General features: G+C 43.7%; 1 protein-coding gene across 4 annotated transcripts; it reads right to left on the reverse strand.

The window, feature by feature from the left end:
• Positions 1 to 149: 149 nt before the first annotated feature.
• On the reverse strand, positions 150 to 21,953 carry EPHX1 (epoxide hydrolase 1). Of its 4 annotated transcripts, none has more exons than XM_053383055.1 (9): positions 21,786 to 21,953; positions 13,033 to 13,220; positions 11,098 to 11,278; positions 9,570 to 9,797; positions 6,383 to 6,512; positions 5,727 to 5,941; positions 3,346 to 3,454; positions 1,506 to 1,631; positions 150 to 477 (listed from the first exon to the last, which is right to left on the reverse strand). In XM_053383055.1, the coding sequence occupies exons 2-9, from the start codon at positions 13,216 to 13,218 to the stop codon at positions 243 to 245; spliced, it is 1,410 nt and encodes a 469-aa protein (XP_053239030.1). In that variant the 5' UTR covers positions 13,219 to 13,220; positions 21,786 to 21,953; the 3' UTR covers positions 150 to 242. The 4 variants fall into 4 exon arrangements, with proteins under 4 accessions (XP_053239030.1, XP_053239029.1, XP_053239028.1 ...); XM_053383054.1 differs by having other exon boundaries at positions 21,758 to 21,953; XM_053383053.1 differs by having other exon boundaries at positions 21,528 to 21,953.
• Positions 21,954 to 22,787: the final 834 nt, after the last annotated feature.

Genomic DNA, 22,787 nt, shown 5'->3' on the forward strand with positions numbered 1-22,787 from the left:
CCTAATTCACTGTTCACTCTTCTGGGCACTACACTATATAAACTCATCACAAGGTCAGCTTGAATGTGCCTCGATTCAATTTTTATCTAGCCAAATGGGAAGAGAAACAGGTCTACAAAAAAAGAAAAAAAGAAAAACACTCCAGGAACTTCAGCAAAAGCTACCCTAAATGCAAAGCATTTTAATCATTTTTAATCTCAATTACTTCTTAAGTGTGGGGGGAGGATTCCCTACAGTGGTGATTACAACAGCCCAGAACCCAACTTCTTGGCAAAGTTGCCCTTTTCTACTTTCCCCACAAACTGCAAAATATCTGCTGCAAGGAGCTCTGGTTCCTCAAAAGCCGCAAAATGTCCACCTCTGGCCATGTAGCTGAAGGAAACGATGTTCGCATACTTCTGTTGAAGCCATGACTGGGGCATATGCAGGACCTCATGTGGAAATGAAGCAATTCCTGTAGGGACTTGCACAGAGAGCCTGCAAGAGAACCAAGAGGGAAAACATGTCACTCTGTTCCTCGCAATGAAGGGACTTCTTCAAACAGGACTCCAAACCACAGGCAAGGAAAAGGAAGGTTGAGGGCATAATTTAATGCATGTCTACTCAGAAGTAAGCCCCACTGAGCTCAACAGGTTCTGCACCCAGGTAGACATGCTGTGGCAGGGCAAGCTGTGCTTTCACTCCAGAAATATGGCAGTGGAAGAAACTCTGGCGGAGATGCTGTTGAGCCTGAATCAGTGGAAGACTTTGTGCAACATAGGCTTAGCACCCATTTTGAGGCTTTGTGAAATGCCTTGCACTAGCACATATCTTAAGCTCCCACGCTAGCAGACCTTGCTCCAAAAGCATATGTAAAAGGCTCCAGTGAGCAGAGCGGCTCCGTCAAGCTGGCCCTCAGAAGATAAAAGGCAAGGACAGAACTCAGTTGTGAAGTTGGAACTAACTCAGGGATGGGAAACAGGGAGCTGAAGGTCTGGAGAGGACCCACAAATCATATTTCTCTGCCCTAAGCATCCCCATCACATTTGCCAGTGGGCCTCTGTTGCCTTCCTAAATTCCCAACAAAGCAAATTGCTGCGGCTTGCCCAGAAGGAGAGGCACAGGGAGCCTGGCACAGGGCGTGGCAGCAGAAGCACTGGTTTCACTCTGCTGCCACGTGCAACCGCACGCTGAGCTCCCTATGCAAGTGAAATGACTGAGCTTGCCTGAGAAAAGTACAAGGACATAGCTTCATGAACCTCCTTGGCCCTGCTGCAAATCCACATGAGTCTGCAAATGCATTTAGGACATTTGTATATTATTATTGCTGACACTGATATGTCTGGATGTGCATTTCACAAGTCACCAGGAATACCTTTGTGTACACTTTCTGTCTAAACTTGGCACATGTATGGTATCTGAGTAAATATGAAAAACTGTAAAAGGACACAGGGCAACTAAATGTGTGTGTGTGTGCGCGTGTGGTATGAAAAGAGCTCTCTAAAATAGGCAGAGGAATCTCTTACTTCTCATGCTTCTGGGTGCCAATTCCTTTCCCAATATTCTCTTTGTAAAAACGCATTGAGGACACTATGCACCCAGATACCCAGTAGATCATGATGTTTGTGAGAAGATCATCCAGTGTGAAGTTCCTGAAAAATACAGTCCAGAAGCAGCCACATCAGAACTTGTCAACTATGTTCCATCATCAACATCTGCAGCCTTTTTTCATCCTTAGCCTAAGCTGGCACCTTGTTACCAAAATCTGGAGCCGTTAAATATTAAGGTCATTATTATTTTATTCTTTAGATTTTGCGTCCTTTCCCTCTCAAGTGCTCTGTGCAGGTTACAACTCCCAAGACTACAACTCCCATCAGTCTTAGCCGGCATGGTTGGGAAATGCTGATGTAAGATCTCTGTCAACACATCAACATTTGGTTCAGAAATGTTATCTCCAGCTATTTCCTAAATTTAGCTTGAGTCTCTGGGATATTGTTGGAATACATTCTTCCTTCCATTTATCCTGACTCTATTTTTCCTTGTTGCTTTTTTTTTTTTAAAGAGGCAACAAAATCATAATCTAGTAAATCAAGCCCTTTCTTTGTTGACTCTGTGGGAACAAGGACAGAATATGGACAGCAAACCCCTCAAGCACTTAACATTTATATAATATACCCATTTATAGAATTACTTAAAAAAGAAAGAAGGCAGCTCAGTTATTTTGCTAAAACCCTGTTATAAATGAGTTAAAGCACACAGATCTACTCCCTTTCAACAGAACTTATTGTAAGGGAAGTTCCCAGAGGATTATGTCCAATTTAGATAATTCACTGCTAGGGCCTCAACATGTTCAGCTGTCCAGGCAGTCAGGAGATGTGAAGCTGACGGTGGCATAAGAGAAGCCTGTAGAGCAGCTAATTTGCTGGCCATAGGACTTTGTTATAAAGACTAAGTTAAGGCTTCTTTCCTCTCAGAAAGGGGTCTAAGCCATTTTTAAGCTGCAGGACTCCACCACAAAACAACCCCAAGTTAGATTGTGGAGCAAGCCAGTGTTCTCCTTGCAAATTTTTGTTCGGCATAGGAGGGCTGCCACCTTCACAAATGTTTCTCCTGTCCAAAGGGGTGCGTTTGCACAATACTCATACATGCATGGTGACACTAGATGTCAGCAAGGACATGCAAGAACATGTGCTCTTCTTTTGAGTTTTTTGACTGAGCTGCGTTTCAAACCTCCAAAGCAGGTGAAGAACTGGGCACTACAAGCTAACTTCAAAATCATCTGCAGCATTTGATTTCTTAAGTTCAGCAACACTGCAGTCCAGCGCCTCCCTGCTCAGTCAGACTTAACAGCAAACCAAGTTGCGCTGGCATTAAGCTGCTCTGAACGTGCACTACAAAGGCACAACATAAACACTTAAAATGAATAGACTGTGGAAAGTTGTGTTACATTTGGTTCTCTGAGCCTGCCAACATGACTGAAAGCAAACACGGCTGGACTGAGACAGGATGGGGCAGCAGAACAGGGAGAAGTGTTGCTTCCAGGTTCACAGTGCTGCTGTATATGAAGCTGAGGATCTCACGGAGGAGGTGGGAGGAAGGAAAAGAGTGGACAGTCCAAACATAAGAAGAATGTAGATAGACAGGGGGGAGTATGGGGGCTACAGGGGAAGATGGTTATACCTCTCGACTCCCATGATGATTCAGCCCTCTGGTTGGAAAGAAGACCAAGAAGAGTGTCAGCTAAGCATCCAACACAAGAGGCGATTGTGACACTAATCTGAGAATAGTGCAGATAGGTAAACAAGCATCAAAGGTAAATAGGCATCTGTAAACCTAGAGAGAGGGGCAGGGAGAAATGACACCCACTTTTCTAGTCCTCCATCTTCTAGATCTCGAAAGGCATGATTGGTCCATGTAGAAAACTTCTCCAAGATGTATGCAGCCAAGCCCACAGGAGAGTCATTCAAGCCACAGCCTAAACAAGAATGAAAACCAAGGGTTCGCTTTCATCCAACATATTTTCAGCTAACTTCTCTCCCCCCTCCCCCGGCCCCAAATAAACACAAGACTCCAGCTGTCTGAAGCAGCTGCTGATTGACAAGACACTAAATAAAGAGACACTTGGCAAGTTGATCTGTAGGATGAATTATGTACCAACAGTATTAACAGCCTTACAGAATAAACAAACATGCTGAAACAGCTTTGAGGATTTTGTTTTTTAAGTTATAAGGGGAAACTGAAGCTTAAACCAGCAGTAGGATAAAGCTTTGGTAACAGAGAAGGCCTGGGCCTTAGTGGTAGAGCATGTGCTATGAATGCAGGAAGTCTAAGGGTCAATCCCCAGCCATTTTGAGGTTGGACTGGGACAGACATCTGTCTGAAATCCTGGAGAGCCACTGCCAGTCAGTGTAGACACAGAGCTAGATGGACCAGTGACACGATGCAGGGTAAGGCAGGTGCCTATGTTCCTATGGAGGCCAGGCAAAGCCAGAATCTTTCCTTACGTTGCCTGCCTCTCTCATTGGTGATAGCAGCTGACAGCAGCTCTGCTTCCCTGAAAGGCAGAACTGCTTCCACAGGTGGAAAAGCAGCACTGTGGAGGCTGACCATTATCCCACCATGCTAGCTCTGATTTGTCCTGCTGTGGATTACCCATGAAAGAATCCTGCTAAAATGCTCAATGTCATTTGTGAAGAGACTCAGATATGCAAGCCCTAATATTCCGTAGAAACCAATGGCGCTTTCAAAACTGTTGCTGATAAAGGCCGTGTGGGTGTTTCCTGCATCAGCTTGTTTAAAACTAGCTTTGATAGGAGCATTTAAATCCAAATGTAAAGTCCACCGTGGAGTTCCCCAACAAATAAATAAATAAATCTCTCTTCTTTTTGAATGGTGCCATTTTGGGCACATTTACCGTAGACACTTTGGGCAGTCTGAGTCTTTAAACACCTTCACTGCACCTACTGTATCAAGACACTAGTGTGTGTCATCCCTGTTTTCACCTGTTAATATTATTACCATTAAATTATATATTAAATTTGTGTACCACCCTTCATCCGAAGATCACAGGGCGGTTCAGAACATATCTACACTGACATCATATGGCAATCTTTTGCCACAGCATAACATGGAGTCCTTTACGAAGCTCTCTGTAGAGCCTCTTATTACCATGCCATCGATGCCTTCCACCTATACTGTTAATCATAACATTAAAAGTAGGCAGCACTTTTGGACGCATTCCCTAGACTGGGTGGTGGCGGCAGCGGGAGAGAAACCAACCGCAAGCATAATCTGGCCTTAGTTGACATTATCAGCTTTTAATCAAGGTGTGCTCCCTCACTCACTCCAGTCTATCCTTCACCCAGGCAAGCAAGAGTCATTATCAGGAGTTGCAGGACACATTTGAGCCAGGCAAAAATGATCAAGGAAGATAAGAAGCAGGGAGGAGGAGGGGGTGTGACCTCGGGGTTTGGCCTGGGAGAGTCCTTAGGGCCAGAGAGAGAGGCCTGGTGCTTGCAAAAGACCCGTGGGTCTGGGGTTCTCCACCTTTGCTGTATACAGAAACAAACAACATACGTACTGACTAGACTTAATCATGTTTTTTAGTCCTCTTGAACTAGATCAGTATATGCCATTTCTGCAGCAATGCAGTAATACACTATGCCAATTAGGGAAATTATTTCAGTGTAGTGCTATTGTCACTCAGCCCTATAATTTAATCTGCATATACCTGAACGCATGATCCATTTTTTCTTAATTCATTTTCCCAATCAGGTTATAAAAAAGATAATTTTAAACAGAGGCACTTAAAAGTCTGGAGACCTAATCACAACAATACAGTCAAGCTAATTCACTTGCGTATCTAGGTGAAAACCCATTAATCAAATTTGACTGTTTTCCCCCAGGCATTGTCAGCTCATCCAAAAGCTCCAGGTATAAAGAGGCAACATGAGTAAAATGTGCCAATGGTTCAGTGAAAGCTAACTAGTCCTCCAGAACAGCTCAACTAAGAGCCAGAGGAGATCAAAGTGTGGGATATTTGTAAATGAATAAATAAAACATAAAAGCACCGTTAAGCCTCCAAAAGCAAGCCTGACTCTGGCAGTGCTGCTCTTGAAACTTCTCACCACTTGGGAAAGTGGGTAGCATGGAACAGTACAACTCTGAACACAAAAGTTTATTAACTGATCAAAGATAAATTGGCTACTTGGAAGGACAAGCAAGTTTTTTAAAAGAAAGCCTTTTACCAGCAGTGTCAGGCTTCGTAGCATGTAGGTGAAAGTAGCCACCTTCCCCTAGGATCCTGTAGAGCACTTTTGTCTTAAAAGGAAACATCCGCTGGACATCCACATTCTCAAAACCAAAGAGTCCTGGGAAATACCGTCCCAAGGTAATTGAAAGAAGTTGCTTGAAATGCAGGGTAGTCACTGTTGCCATGTTTAAGTGAACACCTTTCACGTGGCTAAAACAATTTACAAAAGTTAGATAAGTCATCCACAAAAATATTTCTTTTTAACTCCATAGATTTATGACTTACCTGGAGTTCAGATGGCACCCTGTTGCCGTTTTGAACAAACATATAGGCCAAGCCCACTGGAGAAGAAACAAGCAGCTCCCATCAGGAAGCCAGAATCTTGGGAGTCTCAGGACACACTCAGGACTCTAAGTTTAGGAAAGTAGTTGTGCAATTCCAGCATGTTTGGTTCCTACAGTCTAGCTGGCAGGGTGCTTGAGTCACAGGGCTTCCTCTCCCCCTGGGGTATGTGGCTGATGGGGGAACATCATATCCCAAATGATTCAATCTAAATCAGGATGGAGATGCCTCATTTTCATAGTTAGCCAATATGCTGCTTAAATAATAAATCTGTTTTGCATTTCGCCTGTCAAGAAGATGAACACTCACCTTGGAGCTATCTGAGCCAGATTGGTGCTGATCAACGAGCCCCAATCCCCTCCTTGGGTATAGAATTCCTGGAAGCCCAGCCTGAGCATCAGCTTATAGAAGACACGGGCAGCACACACAGAATCAAAGCCTATACAGAGGGGAGGAAAGTTATCAAGTAGGACTGCTTTCTGCCCCATCCCAAGTGCAAACACAATCTGTGCAATATTAATTTCTAGCTAGATTTAAGGCTGCCACAGGAATTTTCTCCCCAGTCACACTGAGCATTTATTTACTACATCAAGTAAAAGAGCAGAGACAACGCAACCTTCTGATCCACACCTTGCTAGAAAAGCCAATAGCCTTTACACTCAGTTTGCACAACTCATCATGAGTTTCTGGAGTGAAGTGTGCAGTTTGGTCCTCTATCAGAGTTCTTTCCCTACTCCTGTGTTATTCCCCCTTTAAGCAAAGATGCCAAGGACCAAATGTGGGACCTTCTCCAGGAAAATCACTGTGACGCCCACACTCTCAGTCTAACCTTCGTCAAAGAACTATGACAAGGACAAAAAATAGCAGCAGGAACTGCCCTGAGCCTGGAAAAACAGCAGGATACAAAGGGTAGATGAATCACAACTTGTGCACAGAGGCCTCTCCCTGCAATGTCCCCACCCCACTCCTGTACATGGGGGCTCCTCTCAGACTGAAGCATGCTGAGCAATGGTAAAACAAGGGTCCCAGTTGTGCAGAGGCTTCTGATCACCTTCAGTTGAATGCAGTAAGAGGCTCCTTTCTGAATGTTTGCACTGAACAAGAAAAGGGCAGCAGGAGGAGGGCAGGGCATTGTGGGTGGAGCCAGCATGCACTGCCCAGCTACACATCTAGACTGGATGCCTGGATGAGGCTAGGGTGCCAAAGCACAAATAAAGCTACCTTATACGTACAGCTTTAGTATTTGTAACTCCCTGTCCCTAGCAAGTACATTTGAGTGTTTCAGGTATATTTGGATAGACAGACATCTACTATGTCTGTCAAATCTATGGAGTTAGAAGAGTGACTAGTGGGGTGCCACAGGGTTCTGTCTTGGGCCTGGTCTTATTCAACATCTTTATCAACGACTTGGATGATGGACTCAAGGGCATCCTGATCAAATTTGCAGATGACACCAAACTGGGAGGGGTGGCTAACACCCCAGAGGACAGGATCACACTTCAAAACGACCTTGACAGATTGGAGAACTGGGCTAAAACAAACAAGATGAATTTTAACAGGGGAAAATGTAAAGTATTGCACTTGGGCAAAAAAAATGAGAGGCACAAATACAAGATGGGTGACACCTGGCTTGAGAGCAGTACATGTGAAAAGGATCTAGGAGTCTTGGTTGACCACAAACTTGACATGAGCCAACAGTGTGACGCGGCAGCTAAAAAAGCCAATGCAATTCTGGGCTGCATCAATAGGAGTATAGCATCTAGATCAAGGGAAGTAATAGTGCCACTGTATTCTGCTCTGGTCAGACCTCACCTGGAGTACTGTGTCCAGTTCTGGGCACCACAGTTCAAGAAGGACACTGACAAACTGGAACGTGTCCAGAGGAGGGCAACCAAAATGGTCAAAGGCCTGGAAACGATGCCTTATGAGGAACGGCTAAGGGAGCTGGGCATGTTTAGCCTGAAGAAAAGGAGGTTAAGGGGTGATATGATAGCCATGTTCAAATATATAAAAGGATGTCACATAGAGGAGGGAGAAAGGTTGTTTTCTGCTGCTCCAGAGAAGCGGACACGGAGCAATGGATCCAAACTGCAGGAAAGAAGATTCCACCTAAACATTAGGAAGAACTTCCTGACAGTAAGAGCTGTTCGACAGTGGAATTTGCTGCCAAGGAGTGTGGTGGAGTCTCCTTCTTTGGAGGTCTTTAAGCAGAGGCTTGACAACCATATGTCAGGAGTGCTCTGATGGTGTTTCCTGCTTGGCAGGGGGTTGGACTCGATGGCCCTTGTGGTCTCTTCCAACTCTAAGATTCTATGATTCTATGATTCTACTGCTCTGTTTGAAACAGCACAGGTACAGAGTGGAGGTCAAAACAATCTTGGGAATTGTTATGGTTCCATTGTAGAGCACCGGCTTTGAATGCAGAAGGTATTCAACTCCCAGTGTGTGCAGGCAGAGCTAGGAGAAATTCCTATGTGAAATCCTGGAGAGCCACTGCCAGCCAGTATAGACCAGTGGTCACCAGCATGGTGCTCATTGGCGCCCATGAACCTAGAGAGAGAGGTCTGCCCTGCCACCTAAGGTAACCACGAAATCCCTTCCCTGTCCCTGATGAAGCTAGGATTGAAAGAAGCATTCTGTCATAGACAACAGGATAGACTATGTTGTGTGGGAATGTTCAAGGATGCAGGAGAGGATATATTGTGAGATTATATCCTTATCCAACTTGTGCTAACAAGTTCCCAAAATATCAGCAGAGTAAGACATTCCCCTTTTAAGTTTGCAACGGTAACGTGTGCTCAGGTTTGCTAGAACCTCTATAATAATTACTCTGGTAATTTCCCCTTTGTTCCCTCTTAAAATACAAGACACGACACAGTCTTTAGAAAAGTATAAAAGAGTTTACTCATGTTCTGTTCACAATAGGATCCCAGAAGGCAGACAGGCTTAAAAAGGTAAAATACATTTAGAATCTATCTTATAGGAAGATAGTCCCTTTCTCCTCTCTTGGCTGGGAGCCAAGAGGGCATCTTTAGCAGATGTTGCTTCTTCGAAGATGAGAAGAGAGAGAGAGATGGCTGCCCCTGCCCTGTGCTTTTATCATTACCTGCACAGGTGAGGCCACACCCACCTCTGGTCACATGCGGAGGAAGTCTGTCCCAGGAAGTTTACCTGCTGGCTGGACAGACATCCCTCCCCATGTCTCAACATGTACACTCTAGGAATGTTGTAATTGACTGCTCCTGTGTTTTACATCCCACATGTTGTGCACTTGGTTGCAGTGTTTGAGTGTGTATGTGAGTGTGTGTGTTTTAAGCACGGCAGTTCCTGCTGTTAATAAATGTGCCCCAAAATGTTGGCAACCCCTGTCACAATCAATTCTGAGCTAGATGGTCTGACTCAGAGCAAAGCAGCTTCCTCTGTTCCTATGAATTAACAACAAAGATAAGCGCTGTACACGTACCACATCCAGATCCTTCAAAATAATGCAACGTACCTTGCTTGTGAGGTGCCTCGGAGAAGCCATAGCCAGGGATGGAAGGGCAGATTATTTCGAAAACATGCTCGCCACTGAGGCCATGGCTCCCTGGATCCATCAGGAGGGGGATTATTTTGTAAAATTCATAGACTGAGCCAGGCCAGCCATGGACCATTAATAACGGCTTTGCAGACTGGCCTTCAGGCACATGGGAAGGTTTTACATGAAGAAAATGGACATCGATTCCTATGGAAAATATACATAAACATAAAAACTTTAGAATATTTATTAATACAGATTAGGTGGGCATAAACATATACTAGATATATCATTAGTTACTAGCATAACATTATTAAATGGTTTTGTGAATGAGATTTGCTACAGGGAGGGTGCTCTGGAGAGTGATGGTTTGCTGCCTTGTGATTTTCTGTTTAGTAGAAAGCCAGTCTTGGTGCTCACTGAGTTGGTCCTTTGAAATTCCAGGGACCAAAACATATGCCAATTTCCTCATCTGATCACTGAATCACATGTCAATAAGAGAGAGACTTTGGTTTTATAACCCAGTATCTTGTGTGTGCTGCTTCCTAGCATAACTGGGAACCTAGGTTCAATAAATAGTTATGAGCTCTTTGACTCAGCTGCTAGATGCCAAATTGATAATCTGGAAGTAGATGTAGTAGTAGGCGTCACTAGCTTCACTTTAAAAAACAGCACCCCATACGTAGCCTAAGTCAGGGGTTGCTAACAAGGCAGCTGCAAGCATACAGATGCCCACAAGTGCCGATTCGACTGTAGCTAATAAAAAAGGTTGTGATGTGTGCTTGGTTGTGGTGGGGGAGGGAAGGCTGGTATCCATGACAGTTTCTCTAGTTTGCTAGTGTGCCTATGGGCCCCAAATGGTTGCCAACTCCTGGCATAAATCTATCCAAGATTACCAGAGAGACTACCTCTGTCACATTATGACTTGGAGCATACAACTGGCCACTGCTGGATCAGGCATAATACAAGAGGCTGCTGCAAAAAGAGACTCTCCTACATTCAGCAGCTCAAGTTGTGAACGGATTGGAGATCTACAATCACAGCAGCAGGTCAAAGGTGTCCAGTGCTGCAACCCTGCACTGCTTCCACTCCAATGTTGCTGTACTTTTAGTGTAGGGAAGACTGACGTTCTTCTCTCTAGAGAAGACCCATCTGAATTTCAGACTTAAAAGGTGAAAAAGAAATGTTCTTCTCTGTGGATCCTAGAATCCAAAGACCTCAAAGCCAAATTGGGAAGTCTAATTTTATTTATTTAATTATAGGATTTCTTCCCTGCCCTTCACCATAAGATCCCAGGGTGGGTTACAACAATATTTTATTTACTATATTGTTGTAAATATATTTACTATATTGTTGTAAATATATAAAAAATACAGAATAAGAAAACAATACAGTCAAAGCAATCTTACTTTAACAAACTCATGGATAAGCAAGCTGATTTCATGCTGAAAACCCATGCAACACAAGGCAAGATCAAAGACTGATCAGAGCACTATTGGCTACAAACCTTCAATCTTTGTTTTGAACTGTGGGAATTTGTTGAGAACTTCCACTTGCTTCTTCCAGTTGAACTCATTCCTCCAATAAGCAACAACCTTCCTAAGATAATTTGAATTAAACCCATATCGAAAGCGACTATCCTCTAATGGCTCGGCAAACCTCACCTCATCAAGTCTTCTATGTAAGTACTAGACCCCACAAATGTGTGGGAGGGAAAAAGAAGAATGAGGAAATGAAAAGAAGAATAACTGAAAACTCACATGAGAGTTATATGCAAAAGTTAAAATACTTTTTTTTCTCAAATCACATCTGTGCCACATATTTAAAGCACATGGCTTTCCCCAAAGAATTCTGGGAAATGTAGTTCACCCCCACAGAGCTACTATTCCAAGCACCCTTAAAATAATGTTTTCCTCCCTTTTCTCGCTGTGACTGGTGTATTTCTGGTAGTTTTGACTTGGTATAACACAGATTTGTGTGAAACCTATACGAGACCTTTCTATGCAATATTTCTGTGGTGTGGGATGGACATCCATTTCACACTTGTTCTGCACCACCCACATGTGCAATTCAGGTTGAGCTTCTATTGAGAATACTGAACTTTCATACTACTTCCACTGAAAAAACAACTCTTCTGACAATACATTAAGTTCTTTTGTGAATGCTCCACAGAATGTAGGTGTCATGAACCTCAACTGGTTATTTCACATGACATTTAAAGAGAGAGAGAAAGAGAGAGAGGCTGTACGCTCTCGCTGCGCTGTTTGTAACACAGGAATACTCTTCTGCTAAAAGAGGGGAAGTCACAAACATTAACTTCCCACCAACACTCATGTTGCCCTATTGTGTGAACCCTTTTATCTAACCTTTCTTCCCCCCATTCATTGGAGGCAGTGCATTTCCCACTCTCCTGATAGGCTATATAGTAGCTTTATGTGGGTTTGTGCAAGTATGGCACAAAGAGAGAGAAAGAGAAAGAAATTTGGAGCACGATTTGACCGATCACGCAGCAGTGCTCTTAGAACCAGCTGGTTCCATTTGCCTGAAACAAACAAGAGAAAGTCACAGCCATTAGGATGAAGCTGGACTTTAAAAATCAAAGGCTCTCTCCCCTGAGAACTGAGGACAGGGCCAACACAGCAGCAGATGTTAAAGACAGCTAAAATTAGATTCCGCTCTGTGTGCATTGTACCCTTCTGAATTTCATTGTTTTAAAGCTATTATCAGTGATGTGGGATACAGAAAATAGCCCAGGTTGGGTTGATTAACGCAAACAGACAGCTACAACACGTTATTGTATTCTTCTCTGTTAATAGCACAGGCAACGGTAGGGTCATATCCAGATTAATATGATACAGCCGTGACCTCTGAACAAAACTGCTTGTAAAAATTACTGCTGGAGAGAAAATAACTGCTGTTAGTATTTGCGCAGCGAGCCTACATTTCAGCATGTATCATATTTTCTATATATCTATAGTTCTTGGCTTGATTTAGAAATCAACTGAAACTGATGCGACTCAGTTGAATGCTTTAAGCACATTTTATACATTTAAATCCAAGTTAAAATTAAGGGGGTAGTAGAGCTGGTTACAAATGTAAACCTAAAGGAACTCAGATTTATGTTGCAATTTTAACCGAGCACATTTACTTGGCTATAAGTCAGAGCTTTCCAAACTTTTCATGTTATTGACACACTTTTTAGACATGCATCATTTCGTGACACAGTAATTAAGTTTTTCAGCCCCGGAAGGAGTGCGGGAAGCATTTGTGTGACACACCTACACACTGCAGCCGACACACTAACATGTCGCGACACACAGTTTGGAAAGCTCTGCTATAAATGCTACTGAAGCATTTTTAACAAACCGTGGTTGAGATTATGCTGCTACTCTAGAATTTCCTGCTGTTTGTGCAAACACTGTGAGAAAGAGAGTCTTCTTACATTTATCTCGCCGTCTGATGTTTCCACCTTGAAAGGATATATAGCTGCATCTTCTTCAGAGTCAGGCTTCTGTCCTTTGCCCCACCATCCATCTCCCATAGATAATTTGTCCTCTTTCTTCTTGGTCAGAAACAGGTAAATGATTGCTCCCAAGACAACAGCCAACAGTATTTCAAGCAACATCATGACTGCAAAAGAATCACCACAATTATGGCATTAAATGACATTTTAGTACTGGTACCTCCCCCCCCCCAAAAAAGCATGTTAAAAGTGTGGCAGTTACTTTAACAACTTCATGGTGAGTACCAGCACATTATTATTTTTTGAAGCAGTAGCAGCAGCGGCACTGGTTGTGTGCATGCTTTTTCTCTAGAATGCTTATATTTTAGGACCAGAATAAAAACAGTCTTTGGGCTGTTTTGATAAAACATTATGTATTTTCTTTAAACCGTATGACATAAGATACCAATTAGACATCACTTCATAGTAGCTCTCCTCAGGGGTTAATAATGCAAGGTGCTCCTGTTGGACCTAAAGCAAATATTTGACTTCACCTATTTTCTGTTATTGTCCTACCAGTCATTCCCTCCTATTTCTTCTTAAAGTTATTTCCATGCGGACTGTCATTAAGATGCAATAAATCTTAAGACAAGAGTCTTTTTTTGTTGATGCATAATTCATAATAGTTGTTTCAATTTGGGTCACAGGAGCTCAAAGGCGATATAAGCCTTACTCTTTTTTGGGGGGGGGACTCCCTCCCTCAGTTACCCTTTCCTACAGAGCACACACAGCATTGCAAGCTGAGCCTCCTTGAAGTCCTGGTGTAATTAGCCTCTCAATATGGGTTCTCAGGCAAGCAACTGACCTTTTGAAAAATGTGTCTAAAAGTGTGAGATCTCTGTAGAGAGCCACATGTTGTACGCTGTACCATTAGGACATAAATATGGAATTCAGTCGGGTGCTTGTGCTCTTAAAAACGAGAAAGGCTGCCTTGTGTATATCCCCCTGCCCCATGAATATCTTATTTACCCCCAGAGCGATTTCAAAGCATTGAATTAACTCTGTGAAACAACAGCAACAAGGCTCCATCCAGCCCACGAGAGACTGTGCAGCAGAATGTGTTATAAACATGCTTTTTTGGGGAAATAATTGATAATTCCCTGGGTGGCGAGGGCCTTTGAAATGTGTTGTTTATTAACACATTAGCCCCACCCCCACATTTCTCATATTTAAAAAGTTTCTCAAAATAGTTAAGGAGAACCATTCTTTCCATAGGGGGTTAAGTTAGGCACATAAAAAGTAAAGTAAAGGTACCCCTGCCCGTACGAGCCAGTCTTGCCAGACTCTAGGGTTGTGCGCTCATCTCACTCTATAGGCCGGGAGCCAGCGCTGTCCGCAGACACTTCCGGGTCACGTGGCCAGCGTGACAAGCTGTATCTGGCGAGCCAGCGCAACACACAGAAACGCCGTTTACCTTCCCACTGGTAAGCGGTCCCTATTTATCTACTTGCACCCGGGGGTGCTTTTGAACTGCTAGGTTGGCAGGCGCTGGGACCGAACGACGGGAGCGCACCCCGCCACGGGGATTTGAACCGCCGACCATGCGATCGGCAAGTCCTAGGTGCTGAAGCTTTAACCCACAGCGCCACCCGCGTTAAAAAAGCATAGCTTTTTTAAAAAATGAACTCAACAGAATGGTTCAGTATTTTAAAAATGTATTTATTATTACATTTATATCCTGCCTTTTCTGCAAAGAATTATCAAGGTGAAATACATGCGCCCCCCTCCTCCCTGATTCTTCCTCAACCCTGTGAGGTAGGTTAGGTGAGAGACAGAGACTGGTCCAAGGCTTCCTGAGTAGGGGCTACGCAACACTGTCTCTCTCTTTAAATGCTCGTTCAATGAATATGTGAATGTAGCTAGTATTATTATGTTAAAACAGGGCTACTGTGTTCAAAAATAAATTAAGCCATATAGACTCTTGGGTTTTGTTTTTCCTTTTCTGGTGCATAATCTTGAGTGCATGAGCAGAGCTGGTTCCTCAATAAACTTCCATCTGGAAACACTCCAGGTTTCCTATTTAATCTGCAGCTACCACTGCTAGTTTGTGTGGTCCCTCCAAACCAGGATCAAACCATGGGAATGCATAAGCACAAGGCTCATTCACATAATGCCACGATCTGCCGTTACCTCTGAATGGAACTACAGTGGTACCTCGGGTTACAGACGCTTCAGGTTACAGACGCTTCAGGTTATAGACTCCGCTAACCCAGAAATAGTACCTTGGGTTAAGAACTTTGCTTCAGGATGAGAACAGAAATCGGGTTGTGGTGGTGCCCATTAGCTAAAGTGGTGCTTCAGGTTAAGAACAGTTTCAGGTTAAGAATGGACCTCCAGAACGAATTAAGTATTTAACCCGAGGTACCACTGTACACAACTTGGGTGCTATGGCTGGGATTCCGGCATTGCAGGAGGTTGCAGTAGAGTACTTAAAATATGTGGGGTTTTGTGTCAGCGTCGCTTGTGCAGGTTCTGTACTATTCACTTGTGTTCCTTTGGTGGTGAGAGAGGTTGGGGTAGGCCAAGGTGTGGTTGTTTGTTTTTGATTGGCTGTGGTGATCTTTGTTTCCATGTGTGAGTGGGCTGGGTGGGTGTTTTGGATCAGATTAGCCGTACTGATTTGTATGCTGTTGGTGGATTTTTGTCATTGTCTTGTTCAGCTGTGTACGTGATAAAGGGGAGCCATACCGGGGTGAAGGCATCTTCTTCTATTTGTCCCCGTGTCAGTTTCAGTTTATTGGTTAATTTTTCCAGTAAGGCTGTTTCCCATGCTATTTGGTACCATTGGTCCATGCTTACTCCTGACAGGTCTCTCCAGTGTCTGGTTATGGTGTTTCTGGCTGCTGAAAGTAGGTGGGTTATGAGTTCTTTGTGGTGTAAATGGGCATTATTGTCTTGGAAGATGTTTAGTAAGGCCAGTTCTGGGGTGATTTCTAATACTTGCTTAATTATTTTACATATTTCTCGTATGGCTGTTGTCCAGAATAGTTGGATTTTGGGGCACTCCCACCACATGTGGGCACTCCCACCAAAAAGGGGGTATTGGCAACGGGCCAATAGCTGTTCCAATTGTCCTTATTCTCATGTGAAGACAAACTCTGGGTGAATCAAGAGAAGAAAGCCTATTGTATGCAGTTGACAGCAAGGGAAACAAATGAAAGCCATCATGTTCTCTCTCCATAATGGAACACTAGAGGATCTGCCAAAGCAAATATGCAACAGAAACACTTCAATGTAGCTGGCAATAGCACCAATACTTTAATGTGCTGGGATTTAAAGGAAGAATTTCTAAATATTTATCCATAACCACAATGAAGTAATTATCTTAGAAGCAGAAGCTAGAAAGGGGGGGGGGAGAGTTTCCCCATTTGGCTTCCCCCCTCAACACTTAATTGCAGTGATGCATGTTTTTATACTGAAATAATGAATATATTGATCAGCTTTGCACATAACAACTGTAAATCAGTTATGTACAAGTATTCAAACAGCAAAATAGTGTTATGAACCAATTGTTAAATCAAAACAGCTCTGATATTTAAAGGCATCATGCCAGGAGACTATTCAATGAATGGAAAGTGTGTGTCTAGCCGTGCTCCCCAATAGCTGAAGGCATCTCCCCTCTCCGTTAATGAATTATTTGGAGCATTTGATGGGTAAGAAAAGAGAGGTTTGGTCAGCTAACAGGTCAAAATAATAGTAAAGTTGAGGTGCTAGACTTGTTCTTGGAGGTAGCGATGGCTTGGGTGTGGGCCAATAAATTGAAGCTGAACCCTGAAAAGACTGTGGTGTTATGTGCTCCAAATTCTTGAGTCCAGGAGGTGAGGAGTCAGCTTGTTCTGAACATGGGTGCACTTCCCTGGTAGAAGCAGATTTATAGCTTGGGAGTACTCCTGTAATGATTATGTTATTACATTTTGATTCTGCTCCTCCCTCAAAGAGCTCAGACCAATGCATAAAGCCCCCCCCCCCCCCGGTACACCATTATCTTCACAAGAACCATGTGACATAGATGAGGCCAGGAATGTGGGACTGGCCCAACGTCCTATAATAGGCCCTGAAATTTCAGTGTCTGGGATGCTCCTGGCAGCCCTATTTTTTTTGTGGGGGGGGAGGAGGATTAATCTGGATAGGGATTTCAGCATATGGATAGGCTCCCCCCCCCCCGTCTCTTTCCCCTTGCCCCATCCCTATGATTCCTGAAGCTGCTAATTCCACCTGCCTGTCCTCGCCTGCCCAGGAACTGCTGTTTGCTCCTGGGGTGATTTTTCTCAGGATCACGGCAAGGGAGCAGGGCTGTGTGTGTTAAACTCCTCTCATGTTTCCAATCCTAATTGCGCTCTCTACTATACAATAAAATCCCCTGGCATTGGCCGGCTTCTAGCTGAGCTCCTCTGTTCCATGTTACAGCCAAACCATATACTCAAAGCTCTCAGATATTTTCACATGTTTAGGATGTTGGACATGTTTAGAAGCAGTGGACAGGGAAGCCATATCAGAATGCTCGAGGAATCCAGCCCCTAATATGAGCATCCTCTGGATGTGGGGTAGAAAAAGTATTTGGAAAACAGACCCAGGAATGGAAAGAGAAGAAATTTCTACTTTAGATATCTAATAAAAGGCATTCAACCTGGTCTGTGTGGCTTGCGGAGCTTTAATTAAAATTATCTGCGCAGAGGGAAATTATCAGGAACTGTTCAACCCAAGAACTTCAAGAGAAGAAGGGTGGGAATCACCTTCAATATTAATTAAGCGGAGACAAAATCTCTTTGGAGAGAGGATACAGGTAAATGGGTTCTATTTTTATTTTCTGACAAATCTTTTTGCAGTTCTTAATGTACTTGACACAATTTGCCACCTGCTAGGGAGCAATGGTGTTATTCTTGTCTTTTTTTGTGTGAACCAAGTTTAGGGTAGGGACCCAAAAACCTTTATGATCCAGATTAATGCTTCTTCCTCAATCACCCCAGCTGCTCAGAATCTCCAGAATTTCTAAGCTGTATTTTGAGACTACAGGAGACTATGGGAGACTACAGGAGAGGGAGGGAGGAAGAAAGTCAGTGGTTACAAGGGATGAACATGGGCAAACACAGTTGAATGTATAGCAGAAAGGGTTAAACTTCTGTCCAGTGGATGATGTCACCAGGAAGGGGCAGCTTTGTTTGAAATATGTAAAGTACTTAGAAAAATCAGATCTGCCTCAGGTCTATTAATAATACAGCATGTATTTAGCCTTTATTTCAAAGAGAACACTGTTGAGCAACATATCCTCATAGCACACCTTTAATGTCCTTACTATTCCATCAATATCACCTTTCCAAGACGGGTAAATCATTTGTCCTTTAAAAATTAATCATAGCGTCATACTGCTCGATAGCCCCAGACAAGCTACAGAAGTCTGGCAATGGTAACCCGCAGAGGCTATTTTCATGTAGTAAAAAAGAAAAATCTGACTGAATGGACAACGGTTCTCCTCCTCCCCCCCATCCCTTTTTCAGATCCAAGCCAACAGATACGTAAGTATTCCTTCCTACATTTTACCAAAAGCTTTCAGTATTCACTTGCATCTTGTGTGTGTTTTTTTAAAATGTTATGTATTGAAGTCTACTATAAATAATGCAAAACAAGTATATTAGTAATGGAACAATAATAATTTATAGATTAGCAATTGTCTTCACAACTCAAACTGGGAGAGAGGAGACTCAGAAGAGACAGTATTAAAGTTTTATGAGTTAATTTGGTATTAAAAGTAGCATAAGTCAAGATTTGTATTAATGTCTTGATTAAGCAGCAACATTCTCCCACAGAGAAAAGTATTAACTTTCTCTCACAGACATTTCTCCAGAGTATGCAACTTCGTCCCAAAGACATTGCTCCACTTATAAAACATGCATGGTCAATCTGGGCCAATGGTGAAAGACTTCACAGTTGCCATCCTCCATACATATGGACTGACTAAATGCAAGCCAAGAAAACAGCCAGTGAATACATCCAGGGAGTAATTCACCTAACACTGCAAAGTAACAAGCTTCGTGGTAGGGAAATCCTGTACAGTTGCACCCCAAATTTCATCATAATACTGTACAGAATATCAGGATGTACCCAAAAGAAAGACAGGGAAAAGTGACCTATTACTAACAATATCCAGATTATATTTTAATTGCATCCCTATGGAGAAAAAAATGTCAAGACTCAAGCTGAGTTCCACTAAACTAAATTAAACCCAAGGATTTTGTGCATCATTTAACCTGGTCCTTTTCAGCCAACTCAGTTAGACAACAAAATCCTGTCACTAGACACTATTTTCCTCTCATTCAGCAAGCATGTCAAGGGAGGTAGGGGGAAGTGAGTTGAAATAGGATAACAAAATTCCCTGGGCTTTTCTCTAGAACCCACTGTTGGTAAATACGCCTGCAGGAAAGTTATCGAAAAGAAAAAAAAAAAGATTAGAAGGAGAAACTGCAGACAGCACTTCAGTAGATACCAAAAAAACTGGCAAGTAAAACAAGCAAGCTACAATAAATACTAGCATAGCAAAGCACATCTTGGACATAAACTTCAATTCTAATCAAAACCAGGCTTAGAAAGACATCTGAGGAACTACAGTTGGAAACATTCCACATTGTTAGCAAAACCGCTGCTGAGTGATCAGTTCTTGCTTTGGGGGGATGGGAAGGGACTCTGATGTCTCCTTATCTTTATTAACTCTGCAGTGAGCAACAGTTTGATATTAGAAAAACAGTGCAAAATACAAAGTCCTGAAGTTTACTTAAAAAGCAAACAACCACTATACCCCTGGCTTCAAATTCTGCTTACTCCTCTTACAAACTGCAACGGAGTACAAATTCAGTGGTCTCTTGGCTGCTGATAGTAGATTGCAGTAAGTCACCAAACCTGCCCCTCTGCCCAACAAAAGTCCGAAGGATGGCATCAGAACAGACTTCTTCAAACCTAAGCTCAGCCTTCAGGGAACAGTCTGGAATCCTTACTGAATTGTAATATTAAAAAATCACACTACAAAAACCTTCAGTGTGCAGTAGCTTGCTAGCAGGATATTTTGAAAATGCAAAGCGCTACTAATACAAAGGTAAAAGGTAAAGGTAAAGGTACCCCTGACCGTTAGGTTCAGTCGCGGACAACTCTGGGGTTGCAGCGCTCATCTCGCTTTATTGGCCAAGGGAGTCGGCGTTTGTCCACAGACAGCTTCCGGGTCATGTGGCCAGCACGACTAAGCCGCTTCTAGCGAACCAGAGCAGCGTACGGAAACACCGTTTACCTTCCCACTGGAGCAGTACCTATTTATCTACTTGCACTTGACGTCTGATCGGCAAGCCCTAGACTCTGTGGTTTAGACCACAGCTCCACCCGCGTCCCTTACAAAGGTAGGGATATCCATATACTGTACACTGTGTTTCATAGCAACTCTGGCTTCCACTTCTGCTTGGGATAATGGGCCTCTTCTTCATACATAGAAGATCCCTGCATATCGACTCTTCTCACTATTGCGGAGTGATAAAAACACAAGGCACTCTTTTCTGAACTCCCCACATAATGGCCAAGGTTACAGTGGCATGGCAGACGTCCAAGGGCAGTAAACAGGCAGCTTTGTAACTTAATCTACACACAATAGAGAAAGGAACAGGATTAATCGCAACAAAAACACCATATTCTTTGCTCTCTCACTCTCTCTCTGACTACATCCCAGTAATTTCCAGAAAGTTCTAAAAGAACATGGATTTAACTTGGATTACCTTCTCTTTAACCCTCACAGTAGAAATCCAAGCAGAAAAGAACAAGAGAAAAACCACACACATGTAGTCAGTCTTGTGGAGGGTAAACGGCAGTTCCAAACTTCATGTCTGGGTAATTTCAATTGACAACTAAATCACAATAGGTTCCTGAGCTGCAAGATATTCTGAATGAGTGACTTCCAGATGATATTAAAGTTCTCTCTATGGTGACTAATCTGTGACACATGTGCAAATCAGCAATCCTTGCAAACGCCCCTGTTTGTAAGGCCTGATGCACAGTCCACTTGCAACTGAAATCCTTAGACAGAACCTGGAATCCCAACGCCCTTAAATCTAAAGGACTCCTTTGCGTTGTTTCATGGGTTATTTGATGTTGGGCTATATTTTACAGACCTACATTGTGTACTTGCAAAAAAAAGAGTATCCTTTAAAAGTTCAAACCTTAAATAAATAGCACACAAACCGCAGTAACATATCACATACCAAGCGGAAGCAGTTTAGCCCAGTTCACCTGTCAGGGATTCTCCAGTTGCACTTACCCTGCATTGTAAATACTGCATTGGACTGGGGAGGACTTAGACTAGAGATGTTCAAAGGGCTCTTCCTAGTGTATAATTCTGCGATTCTATATATTTTTTTAAACCCCGAAAGCAACCCTCAGTTTGACGAGTTTCCCAGGGAACTCACAATGGGATGCTTCACTTGTGGGCATAAATGAGTTTCTCCCGGGATCTTCGACAGGAACCGCCACGCACAACAAGTTCCCCGTCCTGCCTAAGCAAGCAGCTTCAGCCCTTTTCAGACGTGACGTGACACTAAAAAGCGCCTCTGCTCGCGCCTTGTGTGAATGTTGTCGATGCGGGATAAGCCGCAGAATACCGGCAAGCCGCCGACTGCGCATGTAGGATTTACATTACCGTTATCAGGCAAATGAATAAGCCTCACGTGTTACAAAAACGCCTCAGAAAGAGCCCCTCTCGAAGTTCCCCCGCGTAGCCCAGCCTGGCCCTCCGCCGTTTACAAGAGCGAAAGAGGCGGGGCGGCCTTTCTTCCCACAGGCTCAGCCGGCGGCGCTGCAGCCGCCCTCTCGCATCGCCCGTTCGGATTAAGGCCGCGGGGGGGTCGAGGAACTCGGTCGGCAACAGAGGATTCTGGGAGGTGTAGTTCTTTGGGGGCCTCCATGTAACTGTGGGTGGGTGTTGGGTGCTCCACCTGGGCTCTCAAAACCTTCTTCATCCTGCTGCCCGAGAAACGTTATGGCCGGCGGCGGGGGAAGATAGCTGCTGGGAGCACCGCAGAGATGGAAACCAAGGTCGTAACGCGTGTCGTTCGGCGAAAGTCTTGCGTTGGGTTGGACAGCAGCTTCAAGACCCGGGATGGGTTTGTTTTCGCTGCGGCGTGTAACGCGCTTCAAAGGCTCTGAAGGCTTCTTTTCTTTTGGCTCCGGCTTCTGGATTAGGACACGCAACATGACACATCCACCACTGCTCCCCACACCAATTTGAAGCACCTGACTTCAGCCCCCAAATAATCCTGGGAACTGTAGAGTTTGGCAGTTCTGTGAGGACTAAACTGCAGTCCCCAGGATTTCTTAGGGGAAGTCATGTGCTTTAAATGCACTTTAAATGTGTGCCGTGGGTGTGGCCACATAGTGAAGCGATGCGCGTCTTAGGCTGTGTACACATTGGTGTTTACTCTTGAATCTGTAGAGTTGGAAGAGACCACAAGGATCATCTGGTCCAACCCCTGCATTGCAGGAACCTTTCACCCAACATGGGGCTCGAACCCATGACTGAGATTAAGAGTCTCGTGCTCTACCGACTGAGCTATCCCTCTGGATCCCACTGGTTTTTGAGTTCATGTTTGCACATTACCCATGATGCAGAGCTATCCTGTAGTTTAGTGAGAAATGCTGCTGTTGCATTTCCCCTCAAACCAGCTTCCATC

This window comes from Podarcis raffonei, chromosome 3 (genome assembly GCF_027172205.1).
Source record: "Podarcis raffonei isolate rPodRaf1 chromosome 3, rPodRaf1.pri, whole genome shotgun sequence".
In the NCBI taxonomy this organism is placed as follows: Eukaryota; Metazoa; Chordata; class Lepidosauria; order Squamata; family Lacertidae; genus Podarcis; species Podarcis raffonei.